This window comes from Mobula hypostoma, chromosome 3, assembly GCF_963921235.1.
Source record: "Mobula hypostoma chromosome 3, sMobHyp1.1, whole genome shotgun sequence".
NCBI lineage: Eukaryota > Metazoa > Chordata > Chondrichthyes > Myliobatiformes > Myliobatidae > Mobula > Mobula hypostoma.
Genome location: NC_086099.1, coordinates 43473683 through 43489054, shown reverse-complemented (window position 1 = coordinate 43489054; position 15372 = coordinate 43473683). Strand labels below are relative to the sequence as shown.

The 15372-nt window shown below is 40.7% G+C and overlaps 1 protein-coding gene across 1 annotated transcript in view; it reads left to right on the top strand.

The window, feature by feature from the left end:
* The window catches only part of ankrd55 (ankyrin repeat domain 55), a 72225-nt gene extending 60437 nt beyond the window's left edge, over positions 1-11788 (top strand). Inside the window, exons 10-11 of the mRNA XM_063042101.1 lie at positions 9865-9963; positions 11512-11788. Of these exons, the coding sequence (XP_062898171.1) occupies positions 9865-9963; positions 11512-11765 (353 nt within the window). The 3' untranslated portion in view covers positions 11766-11788. The remainder of the gene's footprint in view (positions 1-9864; positions 9964-11511) is intronic.
* The last annotated feature ends 3584 nt before the right edge of the window (positions 11789-15372 follow it).

Sequence of the window (15372 nt, the reverse complement as noted above, 5' to 3'; positions counted from 1 at the left end):
TATTTTCATGTGTCTGGTGCCCCATCATTCTTGATATCAGAGATCATTAGCTTGGAAAGTCCTGGCATAAACTTTAGCGTCTTCTGTAGATAATACACACTGCAGCTATAGTATGCTGAAGCTGAAGGAAATGAGTGTGAATAAGATGCCAATCAAATGATTTGCTTTATCCTGCTTGTGTCAAGTGTCTTTATTATAGCTGGAGCTGCAATCATCATGCAAAATATTTCATTACTTCAATGTATTGAGATTGGGATTATGATGTTGCAGTTACAGAGAAAATGCAGTGCAGGTGGACAGTAAGGTAAAACTGGTCATACAGGTAGATTGTGAGGTCAAGAGTTCATCTTACCATACAAAGGGACTGTTCAATAGTCTTATAGCAGTAGCGTAGAAGCTGTCGAAGAGGGAGGCTGGCTTCCATGATGTACTGAGCTGCATCCACAACTCTCCGCAGCTTTTACCAGGCCACACCAAGCCTGTAATGTATCCAGATAAGATGTTTTCCATAGTGCACCTATAAAAAAATGGTGAGGATCAAAGGGGGTAGCCTCCTGAGGAAATAGGGAAACTACTTGTGCTTTCTTTGCTATGCGATAGGCTGGCGAATAAACCCTTCGCAAGCTGACAGCCGGGTACAGCTGTCAATTTTAACCAATGTTTCAGTGACAAACTCTGCCACCTTCATCAGGGATGATGTCTAGTCTGGTGGTATTTATACTCCCATCATCAATCCCTCCTGATTGGATAGTCCTTATCCAATGAGGTTTCCACTGTCCCACCTGGTTTACAATCGAATTCCAGTTCTTACTTAGAGCGAGACTTTTGTCTTTGTTAAAATTCTTTTCCTCTAGTTTTATTTCGATGGCTTCCTCCACCAGGCAGTCCCAAAAGCCATTGATGCCTCACAGTAGTTGGCATTTATGGCTGGCGTTTACAGGATTCCCTGTGAATATGGAGCAGCACATATTGGCCAGATGGGATGCACGGTGGAAACCCACATCAAGGAGCACAGGAGGTGTATCGTTTGGGTCACCTGGAGAACTCGGTGGAGCAGAGCATTGCATGTAACCCAAACGGATACACCTCCTGTGCTTCTTGATGCAGGTTTCAACCGCATGTCCTATCCGGCCGATATATGTTGCTCCATATTCACAGGATATCCTGTAAACACCAGCCGTGCCGAGTCCTAGGTCATCTTCAACCCACATAAGCTGTGATTTGAGCTTCCTTACAGGATTGTGAATTGTATTAATCTGGTATTTCTTCAGGATCCTCACAATCCTTCCAGAAACCATTTGGGTTACCCAGAGAAATTGGCAGTAGCAAAACATTGCATAGGACTGACTTCAACAGCTCAAAACTACTGACCGCGCCAATAGCTTTTGGGACCACTTGATGAAGGAAGCTATTGAAATAAAACTAGAGGAAAAGAATTTTTAAAAGAAATTAAGAACAGGACTTCAATTGTAAACAAGGTGGGAGAGCGGAAACCTTATTGGATGAGAACAAACCAATCAGGAGGGACTAACGGCAGGGTATAAAAACCACCTGACTAGACATGCCAAGGCATCATCCCTGATGAAGATGGCAGAGTTTATCATCAAAACATTGATTAAAATCAATACCTGTACCTGGTTGGAAGCTCAAGAAGAGTTTATTCATCTTATACACCAGGAAAGCAGTAGATCCTCTTTTTTTTAGATGAGCTGTTTATTCTCACTGGAAGAGGCAGAGGGTTAATCTTATGGAGGTTTATATAGTTGTGACAGAGTCTTCTTGCCAGAGCACGAGAGTCTATAACTAGTGGGCACAGGTTTAAGATGACAGTGAAGGAATTTAAAGATTTGAGGGGTAAAGTTTTTCACACATGGGTATTTGCAGCCAGAAGAGGTGGTAGAGGCAGGAACAATTACAACATTAAATGGTTTGGATAGAAAGGGGTAGGGAGATACAGGCATAATTTTGGCAAATGGAATTAGTGTAGATGAGTATCATGGATGACATTGACCAGATGGGCCAGATGTCCTGTTTCTGTGCTGTACACTCTATGACTAAGTAGTAGTTGCACGATATTGCTGGCTAAGAGTATCATGGACAATGTCTTCCAAGTTGAAGAATGTCAATGTCAACACCTGTGCTTTGGAAAAAAATATAGTGCACCAGATTTATGTGTAGGATCTATCTGCCCTCTAAAGTATTCACAGCTAATGTCAGCTGTTGTAGTCCCGACCAATTTTGAGCAAATATTTTCAAGTATATTTTCTAGTGCTGCCTTTAAAACTATATTCAGCTAATTTTGCTAAAAGACTCCTGCTCCTAGACAAAGATACGTTAGTTGCTTTTTGTCTGTTTATTTTTACTTAAACAGAAACACTTTCCAATTGTGTTGGTTTCTGGAGAGACACAATCTAAATTATCTGTTATTGTTGTTGAGTGTTGTCTATGGATAGTGTAGTTGTCCATAGGGTCTTCATAGCAAGATTGGGAAGTAGATTGTCGGGCCTTTCTTTCATGCAGATACTGCTGCAGCCTATGTTGGGACCTGGCCAGATTCGAACTCAGGACCATCTACCTCAGAATCCAGTGCTGATGACACTACACTACCGGCTGGCCCATATCACCTGTATCCTGTCTAAAATTTACATGGAAATACTCTGTTTTACATGGAAATATACTGTTTTCATTTATTCATAACAAAGAGAGAAGTTTTTTAAAAAATGGTAAAGTATCTATTCCCCTTTTTATTCTATATGTTTTCCAGCAGCTGGTAATCCCACTGAAGTTTGTTGGACAAGTTTACAGCATCATTTCATCCATTTCTCTTTTGTCTTGCAGTTATACATTTCAAGTAAAATCAAACTTTATTTGTATTCAACACGTGATGAGTCTAACTTTGTACATTTAGCACAGCTGTTTGGTTCCCTCATACTTCCAGCACTCTAAAGAACGACAGTAAATTACAGTTTGCAAAGCAATGTTGCCTACATCAAAGTCAAAGAGCCCTATAATGCACTTATCCACAAATCCTTCAAGGACAAACATTTTACATAAACAATCTCAATCTGGGTCACTCAATCTCAAATAAGAATCCTGATGTAACTGTTCTTAACCCCCTTGAAGAACATGCTTTATTAAGCACGTCCTGCGGAACGGTTTTGGCCCGAAATGTTGACTGTACTTTTTTCCATAGATGTTGCCAGGCCTGCTGATTTCCTCCAGCATTTTATGTGTCTTGCTCAGATTCCAGCATCTGCAGATTTTCTGTTGTTTATGGTTTATTAAGTATTACCTTTCGCTTAATGATTATTCCCCAAGCCCTTGTAAACAGACCCTAATTATTTATGCACAACTGGCCTAGTCTACTTCTGTGCACTTGAAGTCAAACAAAATTCATGTCAAATTCACACCAAGTCCTATTCATATATCATCCCTCCATCCATCCAAATTAGTAAGCAACAGTTCAATTTTAAAATCTTTAATATATTTTCAAGTCCTTTATCTGCCTCTGTAAACTCCTCCAGCTCTCAAATTTTGCTGTTTTGATTACTTAAGAATTTATTCCCTCCACCATTAGCACCTCTTTGATCAATCTTTTAATAATTTTCCCTAATATGTCCTTATGACATCTTAAAATATCCCATAAAGCATCATAGCATATTTTAATGCAAAATAACCAAAATATTTTGTTATGTTTGCAATCCTTCATACAGCATTTCAGAACAGAGGCTATATATTCCTCTATTAGCACTTCAAAGGCATCTGTCTATTCCTTCATCTTGCACAGACTGCTAAAACAAGAAAGAGGAAATATTTTCTTCACTACCTACTAATTAATAAAATGTCAGATGTAATCCAGTTCAAATGACATGACTCTCAAGATGAAGAAATATGTCAAATCAAACAGGAAGCTTTCTTTCATAAGAGAAACCAAAAAGAGGGAAGCATCCTTAAGAGAAACCAACAAGTTACTCCAGCTGTGGCAGATGTAGCTGTCTATGAGTTTAGTGGTAGGAATGACCTTTGTGGAAATGAAGCCCCATCTTCACACTTAAAAGCACCCACCAGTGTTTTATGTGATTGTATTAACAGGATAGATTCAAAACAATTCCCACAGCTCAAAAATAACCATTCATGAAGGGCTTTATAAACTCATCATCAGCTGAATTGAATTTTACTACGTGTGCAATCTCAAGGCTTGGCATTTTTCCAACTATATGATTACAGTTTGCAGTTGGTTTCCTGAATCAATGGAGAGTGTGAATGAGCACGCCATACCTCCAAGTAAAGGAACACTATATATCACTTCACTATTATGCCAAAAACAAGACCTCGTTCAGGGCAAATCACCCAGCAATTTGCTTGGTTGACACACTTTCCACCATCTACCATCTAAAACATACACCTCTATTGCTAACGTACTGTGGTAGCATTATGAAACAGCAAAGATCTGCTAATTTATATCAGCTTTTTCAACTTCACCAACAGGAAACCAACTGCATTCCCCATTAGTCACAAATTGTACAGGCTTGGAAATGCAGATAAAAGCACTGTAAAATTACCACTGGCACAACATCTTATAGGAATCAATAATAAGGGCCACTTTTCAACATAATTGTATAAGGGCTAAGAGAGTTGTAAAAGAGCGCCTGAAGGCTTTGTGTGTCAATGCAAGGAGTATTCGTAATAAGGTGGATGAATTGAAAGTGCAGATTGTTATTAATGATTATGACATAGTTGGGATCACAGAGACATGGCTCCAGGGTGACCAGGGATGGGAGCTCAACGTTCAGGGATATTCAATATTCAGGAGGGATAGACATGAAAGAAAAGGAGGTGGGGTGGCGTTGCTGGTTAAAGATGAGATTAACGCAATAGAAAGGAAGGACATAAGCCGGGAAGATGTGGAATCGATGTGGGTAGAGCTGCATAACACTAAGGGGCAGAAAACGCTGGTGGGAGTTGTGTACAGGCCACCTAACAGTAGTAGTGAGGTCGGAGATGGTACTAAACAGGAAATTAGAAATGTGTGCAATAAAGGAACAGCAGTTATAATGGGTGAACCAAATTGGTAAAGGTGCTGAGGAAGAGGATTTCTTGGAATGTATGCGGGATGGTTTTTTGAACCAACATGTCGAGGAACCAACTAGAGAGCAGGCTATTCTAGACTGGGTTTTGAGCAATGAGGAAGGGTTAATTAGCAATCTTGTCGTGAGAGGCCCCTTGGGTAAGAGTGACCATAATATGGTGGAATTCTTCATTAAGATGGAGAGTGACATAGTTAATTCAGAAACAAAGGTTCTGAACTTAAAGAGGGGTAACTTTGAAGGTATGAGACATGAATTTGCTAAGATAGACTGGCAAATGACACTTAAAGGATTGACGGTGGATATGCAATGGCAAGCATTTAAAGATTGCATGGATGAACTACAACAATTGTTCATCCCAGTTTGGCAAAAGAATAAATCAAGGAAGGTAGTGCACTCGTGGCTGACAAGAGAAATTAGGGATAGTATCAATTCCAAAGAAGAAGCATACAAATTAGCCAGAAAAAGTGGCTCACCTGAGGGCTGGGAGAAATTCAGAGTTCAGCAGAGGAGGACAAAGGGCTTAATTAGGAAGGGGGAAAAAGATTATGAGAGAAAACTGGCAGGGAACATAAAAACTGACTGTAAAAGCTTTTATAGATATGTAAAAAGGGAAAGACTGGTAAAGACAAATGTAGGTGCCCTACAGACAGAAACAGGTGAATTGATTATGGGGAGCAAGGACATGGCAGACCAATTGAATAATTACTTTGGTTCTGTCTTCACTAAGGAGGACATAAATAATCTTCCAGAAATAGTAGGGGACAGAGGGTCCAGTGAGATGGAGGAACTGAGCGAAATACATGTTAGTAGGGAAGTTGTCTTAGGTAAATTGAAGGGATTAAAGGCAAATAAATCCCCAGGGCCAGATGGTCTGCATCCCAGAGTGCTTAAGGAAGTAGCCCAAGAAATAGTGGATGCATTAGTGATAATTTTTCAAAACTCGTTAGATTCTGGACTAGTTCCTGAGGATTGGAAGGTGGCTAATGTAACTCCAATTTTTAAAAAAGGAGGGAGAGAGAAACCGGGGAATTATAGACCGGTTAGCCTAACGTCGGTAGTGGGGAAACTGCTGGAGTCAGTTATCAAAGATGTGATAACAGCACATTTGGAAAGCGGTGAAATCACTGGACAAAGTCAGCATGGATTTGTGAAAGGAAAATCATGTCTGACGAATCTCATAGAATTTTTTGAGGATATAACTAGTAGAGTGGATAGGGGAGAACCAGTGGATGTGGCATATTTGGATTTTCAAAAGGCTTTTGACAGGGTCCCACACAGGAGATTAGTGTGCAAACTTAAGGCACACGGTATTGGGGGTAAGGTATTGGTGTGGGTGGAGAATTGGTTAGCAGACAGGAAGCAAAGAGTGGGAATAAACGGGACCTTTTCAGAATGGCAGGCAGTGACTAGTGGGGTACCACAAGCCTCAGTGCTGGGACCCCTGTTGTTTACAATATATATTAATGACTTGGATGAGGGAATTAAATGCAGCATCTCCAAGTTTGCGGATGACACGAAGCTGGGCGGCAGTGTTAGCTGTGAGGAAGATGCTAAGAGGATGCAGGGTGACTTGGATAGGTTGGGTGAGTGGGCAAATTCATGGCAGATGCAATTTAATGTGGATAAATGTGAAGTTATCCACTTTGGTGGCAAAAACAGGAAAACAGATTATTATCTGAATGGTGGCCGATTAGGAAAAGGGGAGGTGCAACGAGACCTGGGTGTCATTATACACCAGTCATTGAAAGTGGGCATGCAGGTACAGCAGGCGGTGAAAAAGGCGAATGGTATGCTGGTATTTATAGCGAGAGGATTCGAGTACAGGAGCAGGGAGGTACTACTGCAGTTGCACAAGGCCTTGGTGAGACCACACCTGGGGTATTGTGTGCAGTTTTGGTCCCCTAATCTGAGGAAAGACATCCTTGCCATAGAGGGAGTACAAAGAAGGTTCACCAGATTGATTCCTGGGATGGCAGGACTTTCATATGAAGAAAGACTGGATGAACTAGGCTTGTACTCGTTGGAATTTAGAAGATTGAGGGGGGATCTGATTGAAACGTATAAAATCCTAAAGGGATTGGACAGGCTAGATGCAGGAAGATTGTTCCCGATGTTGAGGAAGTCCAGAACGAGGGGTCACAGTTTGAGGATAAGGGGGAAGCCTTTTAGGACTGAGATTAGGAAAAACTTCTTCACACAGAGAGTGGTGAATCTGTGGAATTCTCTGCCACAGGAAACAGTTGAGGCCGGTTCATTGGCTGTATTTAAGAGGGAGTTAGATATGGCCCTTGTGGCTACAGGGATCAGGGGGTATGGAGGGAAGGCTGGTGCAGGGTTCTGAGTTGGATGATCAGCCATGATCATAATAAATGGCGGTGCAGGCTCAAAGGGCTGAATGGCCTACTCCTGCACCTATTTTCTATGTTTCTATGTTTTAATAAATCCTGGTCTTGCCACCAACATCCATATTCCACAGAAAAATTAGGAGACTCAAAATTGCACCAAATATCTTTGTTTTGATTAAATTTAGCATCGATTTTAGGAGAAGGTGGTAGAAAAGAATTCAAAGGGGATAGAAGAAGAAACTTCCCATTGGCTGGAGTTGCATTTCACATAAATGAAGATGGTTGTTAACAAGCTTGTTTTTGACAAGACTGGGTATTAACAATCTAAAGCTCGACAAATCCCTTGAATTCTATGACCTGTATCTTATAGGCTTGAAGCCACTGGCAGTATACATAGAGAATTGTGAAATCCCAAAATTCTCCAGACTCTGGGAAGATTCCAATGGACTGGAAAACTGAAAATGTGGTAAATCTATTGAAGGACGGGTGGAGACAAATAAGGCAGGTAGCTACAGTATCATAAACATGAGAAATTCCTCATTTGCTAGAAATCGAAAGCAAAACACACAAAGTGCTGGAGGAACTCAGCAGGTCAGGCAGCAACTATGGAAATGAATAAGCAGCCAACCCTTTTCACGCTGAAACCCTTCTTCAGGGTGTTATATCTTCAGGAAACTACAAGCCAGTTAGCCTAACATTTAACATTGAAAAAGTGCTGCAATATATTATTAAGGATTATTAGAGGCAGGTTATTTGTAAAGATATAATGTAATTAAGCAGAATCAACAAAGATTATGAAAAGGGAAATCATGCTTGACAAATATTAGTATTCCTTGAGAATTTGAGTAGCAGTATGGACGTAATATATCTGGATTTTCAGAAAGAATTTAGAAAGGTGTCAAATTAAAGGCTAATGCACAGAAGTCACAGAACTGGGGATGATATTTCAGTGTGAATATTGGATTGGTTACCTAACAGAATCTATTCACACTCCTATTTCCATAGCCTCCACTACTTCAATTCTACCTCAGGAATGGATATTATGAAATTCAATTGCAAGAAAAATAGCAAAAATGTCTAAATAAATCCAATTCTCCCCAGCATTAATGCTCCACTCAATTCTTCTTCCATCTTTTCTTATGTAAATCTATCAGCATAACATACTATTCACTTCAATTGCTTCCCCTATGTTCTATATCCTCATTACTCTTTGGTTAAAGATGTTTCTTCTGAACTCCATGTGGGACTTTTTGTTGCCTTTCTTGTATTGATGGCTTTCCATTAAACTCATCCCCCAAGATGGAAATATACTCTGTTCCCCTCTTTCAAAACCTTTCATCGTGTTAATAACCTTTATTAAGTCACTCTCAGCTTTCTTATCTCAAGAAATATTTACATGTAATCACTCAAATGGCCCATTTTACATACCTCATTTGTATTAAACATCTGTAGTATTATAAACTAAAACCTACCTAATAGGTTCAAAGGAGAGAACAAAGATTCTGAGGAAATTAAATTGTAATGGGTCAATATTTCCCTTTAATTATCATTTTAACTTGATACACTAATATTAGATATTTTAGGAACAACTTCTTTACCTTTGCCATCAGATTTCTAAATGGTCCATAAATCCACAAAAACTATCTCATTATTCCTCTTTTCCACATTTTTTCATTTATTTTTTTATTACTATTTATAGTATTTTTTATGTCTTGAATTGTACTGCTGCCACAAAACACAAAATTTCACAGCATACATCAGTGATAATAAACCTGATTCTGATTATGATTCTGAATTCTTTTATTGGTTTTCTCAATGCAGTTTTTATTTTTTAATCTGCTTGTTACAACTGTTTTGAAGTGCAACTTCTGCTGAGTACCAGAGATAATATTTCTGCACACATAAGAAATTACAACAAATTAGAAACTACAACATTTGAATCTATCGCCTTGTTGTAATTGCTATGTTGTTTTTTTTTAGTGTGTCGCACTAGACAGTCAGCCATTCTTGTCAGGCACGTGGTGTCAGGATTGGTCTCCCTTCGGATTAACCAGGTCACGATATGAACGTTCCTGACTCGACCCTTTTTTTTTATGAGGCCAAGTGGCTAGCTCAACGCTGAACCCGGCACGGATGGGAAGTGTGCTCGGGGGGTGGCCCGACTTGGATTCGAACTCGGGAGCCTTCACTCCGGAGTCCGGTGCTGATGCCACTACCCCATCAGCCAGCCAGCCATGTTGGTCATAAAGCAGTTCATTGGACCACATCCAGACATGGCAATCAATAACAAAACTGATTTGATCATCTCAAGTGATAGAGTATACTTAATGCAAAAACAGTCAAAAGAGAAGTCTATTTTCGTGCAAATCACAATATTGAAAATACACTCTGCGTCACTCACTTGTTATTCATTTTACATTCTCTTTTAGGAAATGTACATATAACCCCCCTTGAAAGAAAGAAAGTTAAAGATTCACTTCCTGCAAGATCCTACCTAAGTCCTATTGCTGATGACTCGGCTCATAAATGTAGGTGACTTTTTCTTAAACTATTGGAGCAAATCTTCAAAGAAAAGTCAGCATAGCTGATAGATTTAGATTGCTACATTTTAGGATTTAAATTCAATGCTTCTAATCAAAATATTTAACATTCTATTTCTCATTTTGCTGATATGTAATTCGGGCCATACATAGAATATAAGAGATGGAGTATCATGTTACAAAGTTATTAAACACTAGTGTGTTCGTCCATTGTCGACGTCGATAAGGACCTCGACACCATTATGATGGTGTCGAGACTAGCGCGTGATTTGGATTTAAGTGAGGGAGAGTTGCGCAGCGTCACCCTCACTCTCTCTTCCCAATTCCCATCTGGATCCAGTGGCAAGACAGAGTCAAGAGGGCTGGAGATGGGACTAGGCGCAGTGGATGACCTGGATGTCTTCTGTGTCTTGTCCTGCTCTACACGTTCCACGACGCTTGCAGAGACCGCCTTCTTGACCGTTGGACCTTCCATTGGTCTCATCTGCTCAATCGGCCGGAGTCTGTCATCACATGCTGGGATAGACAACTCCCTATCTCACTGAGGGTTTGAGACCCGTCGGCTACCCTCACCTGGTTTAGCCAGCTTGTCGAAGCCGTTGCCCGGGGTGTGGCCGCTTGTCGCATGCAAACAGCTACAGGGAGCCACAGATGAGAGCTGAGTGCCAGGTGTGGACTAAAGGTGGACAAACCGCCTTGAAAAGGACGTGACATGTTCCCCCACCAGAGGTGCTACCCCTCCCTGACACCCCATACACCCTTAAACACTAGTAAGGTCTAATATGAAGTAAAGTACCTTGTACAGTTTTGATGACCACAATTCAGGGTCGATGTGATTACAGTGGAGTGACCACAGAGGAGATTCATCAGGATGCTTCCTAAATTAGAGCATTTTGTTCGAAATGAGGGAGTGGATGGTCTGTTAGTTTTCTCAGGAATGGAGAGGACTGAGGGCTGATCCAATAGAGGTATATAAGATGATTAGAGGAATAGATAGGACAGAAGAAAAATATGTTTTTCTATGGTCAGGTGTCTAAGAGAAAAGAGGGAAGTTTAAGGTGAGAGGTAGAAGTTTAGAATAAGGATCTGAGGAGGAATCCTTTCACAGAGAGAGTGCTTGGAACATCATACATTGCCTGAAGAGGAGGTGAAGACAGATACTCTCTCAACATCCAAGATGTATCTAGCCAGGGATGGTGAACCTCTGGTGCATGGGCCCAAGATGGAATGTGCAAAAATTTTGTTGGCATATTAGAGAGTATGCTTACTTTCAGTACAGTAACAATACTCATTAGAAATAATGTGATTTTCAATTGTCTTTTTGAAAGATTAACATGAATAATTTTTGAACAGGTTTTCTAAAATGCTTCATTTATTTCAATCTGTATCTATTATACTTCTATTAATATTAAAACAATAAATACATGGAAATAATACATTTTTAAAGAATTACAAAAAGACCTTAGTTATGCTTTTCTTAACAACGTTGTCCATTTGAAATATATTCGTGCTAAGTATTTTTTCTTTTGATTGTAGGTAATCAATCTTCAGAAATGGCAAACATTAGAGCACTGCCTCAGAACTCTATATGGACTGCTCCAGTAAATACCCCACCAAGACTTCCTTCAAGAATACAAAGAGAGGAAACTGGCCAAAGTCATTTGCCAGTCATACCAGGTGATTCTATGAAGGTCAACCCTGTACTTCCTGCTATCCCATCTCAGAAGAAAAGTACACATTCAGAAGACTCGTTCAAGTGTGAAACCAAATCCCAGACAGAGAGTCAATAAATGTAGGAAAGTAGATGAAAAATGTAGAAATTAAGTTTGATATATCGTCCGTTCTAAATAAGGTGATTACAGCCAGTATATTAACAGAAAGTGAAAAGCTATCATCATAGCATTTCAAGATTCAAAAAAATTTATTGTCATTCTAACCGTACAACAGCTCTGCAGGGCAGAATGGGACAGCGTTTCCCAGGAGCAGTGCAATCATAACATAACAAACACAACACTAAATAATAAACATAACAATAAATAGTAAACACAACAGCCACATTTCAGTTAAAATCAAGTTATAAGTGTCCAGTGCAAGTTAGAAGTGTCCAAAGCACAGTCAGGTAGAGCAGCTATTTAGCAGTCTGACTGCCTGTGGGAGGAAGCTGCTTAGTAGCCTTGTGGTTTTAGTTTTGATGCTCCTGTAACGTTTGCCTGATGGCAGAAGAACAAACAGTTCATGGAGAGGGTGTGAGGGGTCTTTAATGATGAACTGTGTCTTCTGGAGGCATCGACTCTGAAAGAGGTCTTGGACAGAAGGTAGGGAGACCCCAATAACCTTCTCTGTTCCCCTAACCACCCTCTGCAAGGCTTTTCTGTCAACAGCACTGCAGCTGGAGTACCAGGTTGTGATGCAAAAGGTCAGCACACTCTCAACCACGACTCTGTAGAATGTAGTTAAGATGTTAGTGGGGAGTGATGCTTGTTTAAGCTTCCTCAGAAACTGCAATCTCTGCTGGGCTCGTTTCACAATCCCAGTGGTGTTCCTGGACCAGGTGAGATTGTCCGAGATCTGCACCCCAAGGAACTTGATGTTTTCCACTCTCTCCACTGTGGAGCCGCTGATGCTGAGGGGTGTGTGCTCAGGTTGAGACCGTCTGAAATCGACAATCATCTCCTTGGTTTTGGTGACATTAAGCATCAAGTTGTTATCCCTGCACCAGCTCTCTAGGTATTTGACCTCCTCCCTGTACATAGTTTCATCATTTTTGCTGATGAGTCCCACCACTGTGGTATCATCCGCAAATTTAATGATCAGGTTCTCCTTGAATCTGGCTACACAGTCATGTGTTAGCGGTGTAAACAGCAATGGGCTAAGCACTCAGCCTTGTGGGGATCCAGTGTTCAGCGTGATGGGGTCAGAGATGTTTCTGCCAACACAGACTGACTGTGGTCTCTCTGTCAAGAAATCCAGAATCCAGCGACACATGGCAGTGTTAAGACCAAGCAGCAACAGTTTCTCCACTAGTCTCTGCGGGATGATGGTATTGAACGTTGAACTGAAATCAGTGTACAGGATTCTGGCATAAGTGTCTTTGTTGTCCAAGTGAGAGAGAACTGTGTGCAGTGTGGTGGATATTGTGTCCTCTGTAGAGCGATTTGGACGATAAGCAAACTGCAGAGGATCCAGCGATGAGGAGAGACTGGCTGTAATATGAGGCTTGACAAGCTGTTCAAAACATTTCATCACTATGGGGGTCAGGGCAACGGGACAGTAATCATTCAGACAGGCTACAACTGATTTCTTTGCTACAGGGATGATTGTGGAGGTTTTGAAGCATCTGGCGACAATGGCTTGACTAAGGGAGATGTTGAAAATGTCTGTCAGGACATCTGCTAATACATCAGCACATTTCTTGAGCACACGTCCAGGGATGTTGTCGGGACCTCCCATTTTTCTGATCATTGCTCAGTGATCCTTTCTGAACACCCACAGGTGTGGACATTAGGTAGCTATGGACTGATCAAGTTTGACTCTGTTATCTCTGTTATTATTCCATGAACAATAGCTTGGTACAAAATAAGACGATGATAAATTTTCTGAGATCTGGCTAATGCAATGTTTTTTGTTATACTCTCACTAGGATCATCTCCAGCAAACAGACCACTTCTTTATTTAACCAATTTCCAGCATCTGCAGAATTCCTGTTGTTTACTTCTTTATTTACCACAGTATATGAAGTATACAGGCTGTGATCTCCTTATTCTGCATGAATTGGATATCACACTATTATTTGGATAGTTCATCTACGCAATATGTTAACAATTTGGCATATGGAAAAATCATATTCATTGGATTTGCATAGAAACCATAGAAACCATAGAAACTACAGCACAGAAACAGGCCTTTTGGCCCTTCTTGGCTGTGTCGAACCATTTTCTGCCTAGTCCCACTGACCTGCACACGGACCATATCCCTCCATACACCTCCCATCCATGTATCTGTCCAATTTATTCTTAAATGTTGAAAAAGAACCCGCATTTACCACCTCGTCTGCAAGCTCATTCCATATTCCCACTACTCTCTGTGTGAAGAAGCCCCACCTAATGTTCCCTTTAAACTTCTCCCCCGTCACACTTAACCCATGTCCTCTGGTTTTTTTCTCCCCTTGCCTTAGTGGAAAAAGCCTGCTTGCATTCACGCTATCTATACCCATCATAATTTTATATACCTCTATCAAATCTCCCCTCATTCTTCTATGCTCCAGGGAATAAAGTCCTAACCTATTCAACCTTTCTCTGTAACTGAGTTTCTCAAGTCCTGGCAACATCCTTGTAAACCTTCTCTGTACTCTTTCAACCTTATTTATGTCCTTCCTGTAATTTGGTGACCAAAACTGAACACAATACTCCAGATTCGACCTCACCAATGCCTTATACAACCTCATCAGAACACTCCAGCTCTTATACTCAATACTTTGATTAATAAAGGCCAATGTACCAAAAGCTCTCTTTACGACCCTATCTACCTGTGGCACCACTTTTAGGGAATTTTGAATCTGTATTCCCAGATCCCTCTGTTCCACTGCACTCCTCAGTGCCTTACCATTAACCCTGTGTGTTCTACCTTGGTTTGTCCTTCCAATGTGCAATACCTCACACCTGTCTGTATTAAACTCCATCTGCCATTTTTCAGCCCATTTTTCCAGCTGGTCCAAATCCCTCTGCAAGCTCTGAAAACCTTTCTCACTGTCTACTACACCTCCAATCTTTGTATCATCAGCAAATTTGCTGATCCAATTTACCGCATTATCATTCAGATCATTGATATAGATGACAAATAACAATGGACTTAGCACTGATCCCTGTGGCACACCACTAGTCACAGGCCTCCACTCGTAGAAGCAATTCTCTACTACCACTCTTTGGCTTCTTCCATTGAGGCAATGTCTAATCCAATTTACCATCTCTCCATGTATACCTAGCGACTGAATTTTCCTAACTAACCTCCCATGCAGGACCTTGTCAAAGGCCTTACTGAAGTCCATGTAGACAATATCCACTGCCTTCCCTTCATCCACTTTCCTGGTAACCTCCTCGAAAAACTCCAATAGATTGGTCAAACATGACCTACCACGCACAAAGCCATGTTGACTCTCCCTAATAAGTCCCTGTCTATCCAAATGCTTGTAGATTCTGTCTCTTAGTACTCCCTCCGATAACTTACCTACTACCTACTACTTGACTACTTTTAGCATGTTCCCACACTTTTTTTACACTTCCCCATTCAAATAATTGTGTATGTTACATCAATGTATTTAAAAATTGTTGGAAATCCACATTAGGTCATTTTCTACAGAAATGGTTTGCCATTGCCTTCTTCTAGGTAGTGTTTTTACAA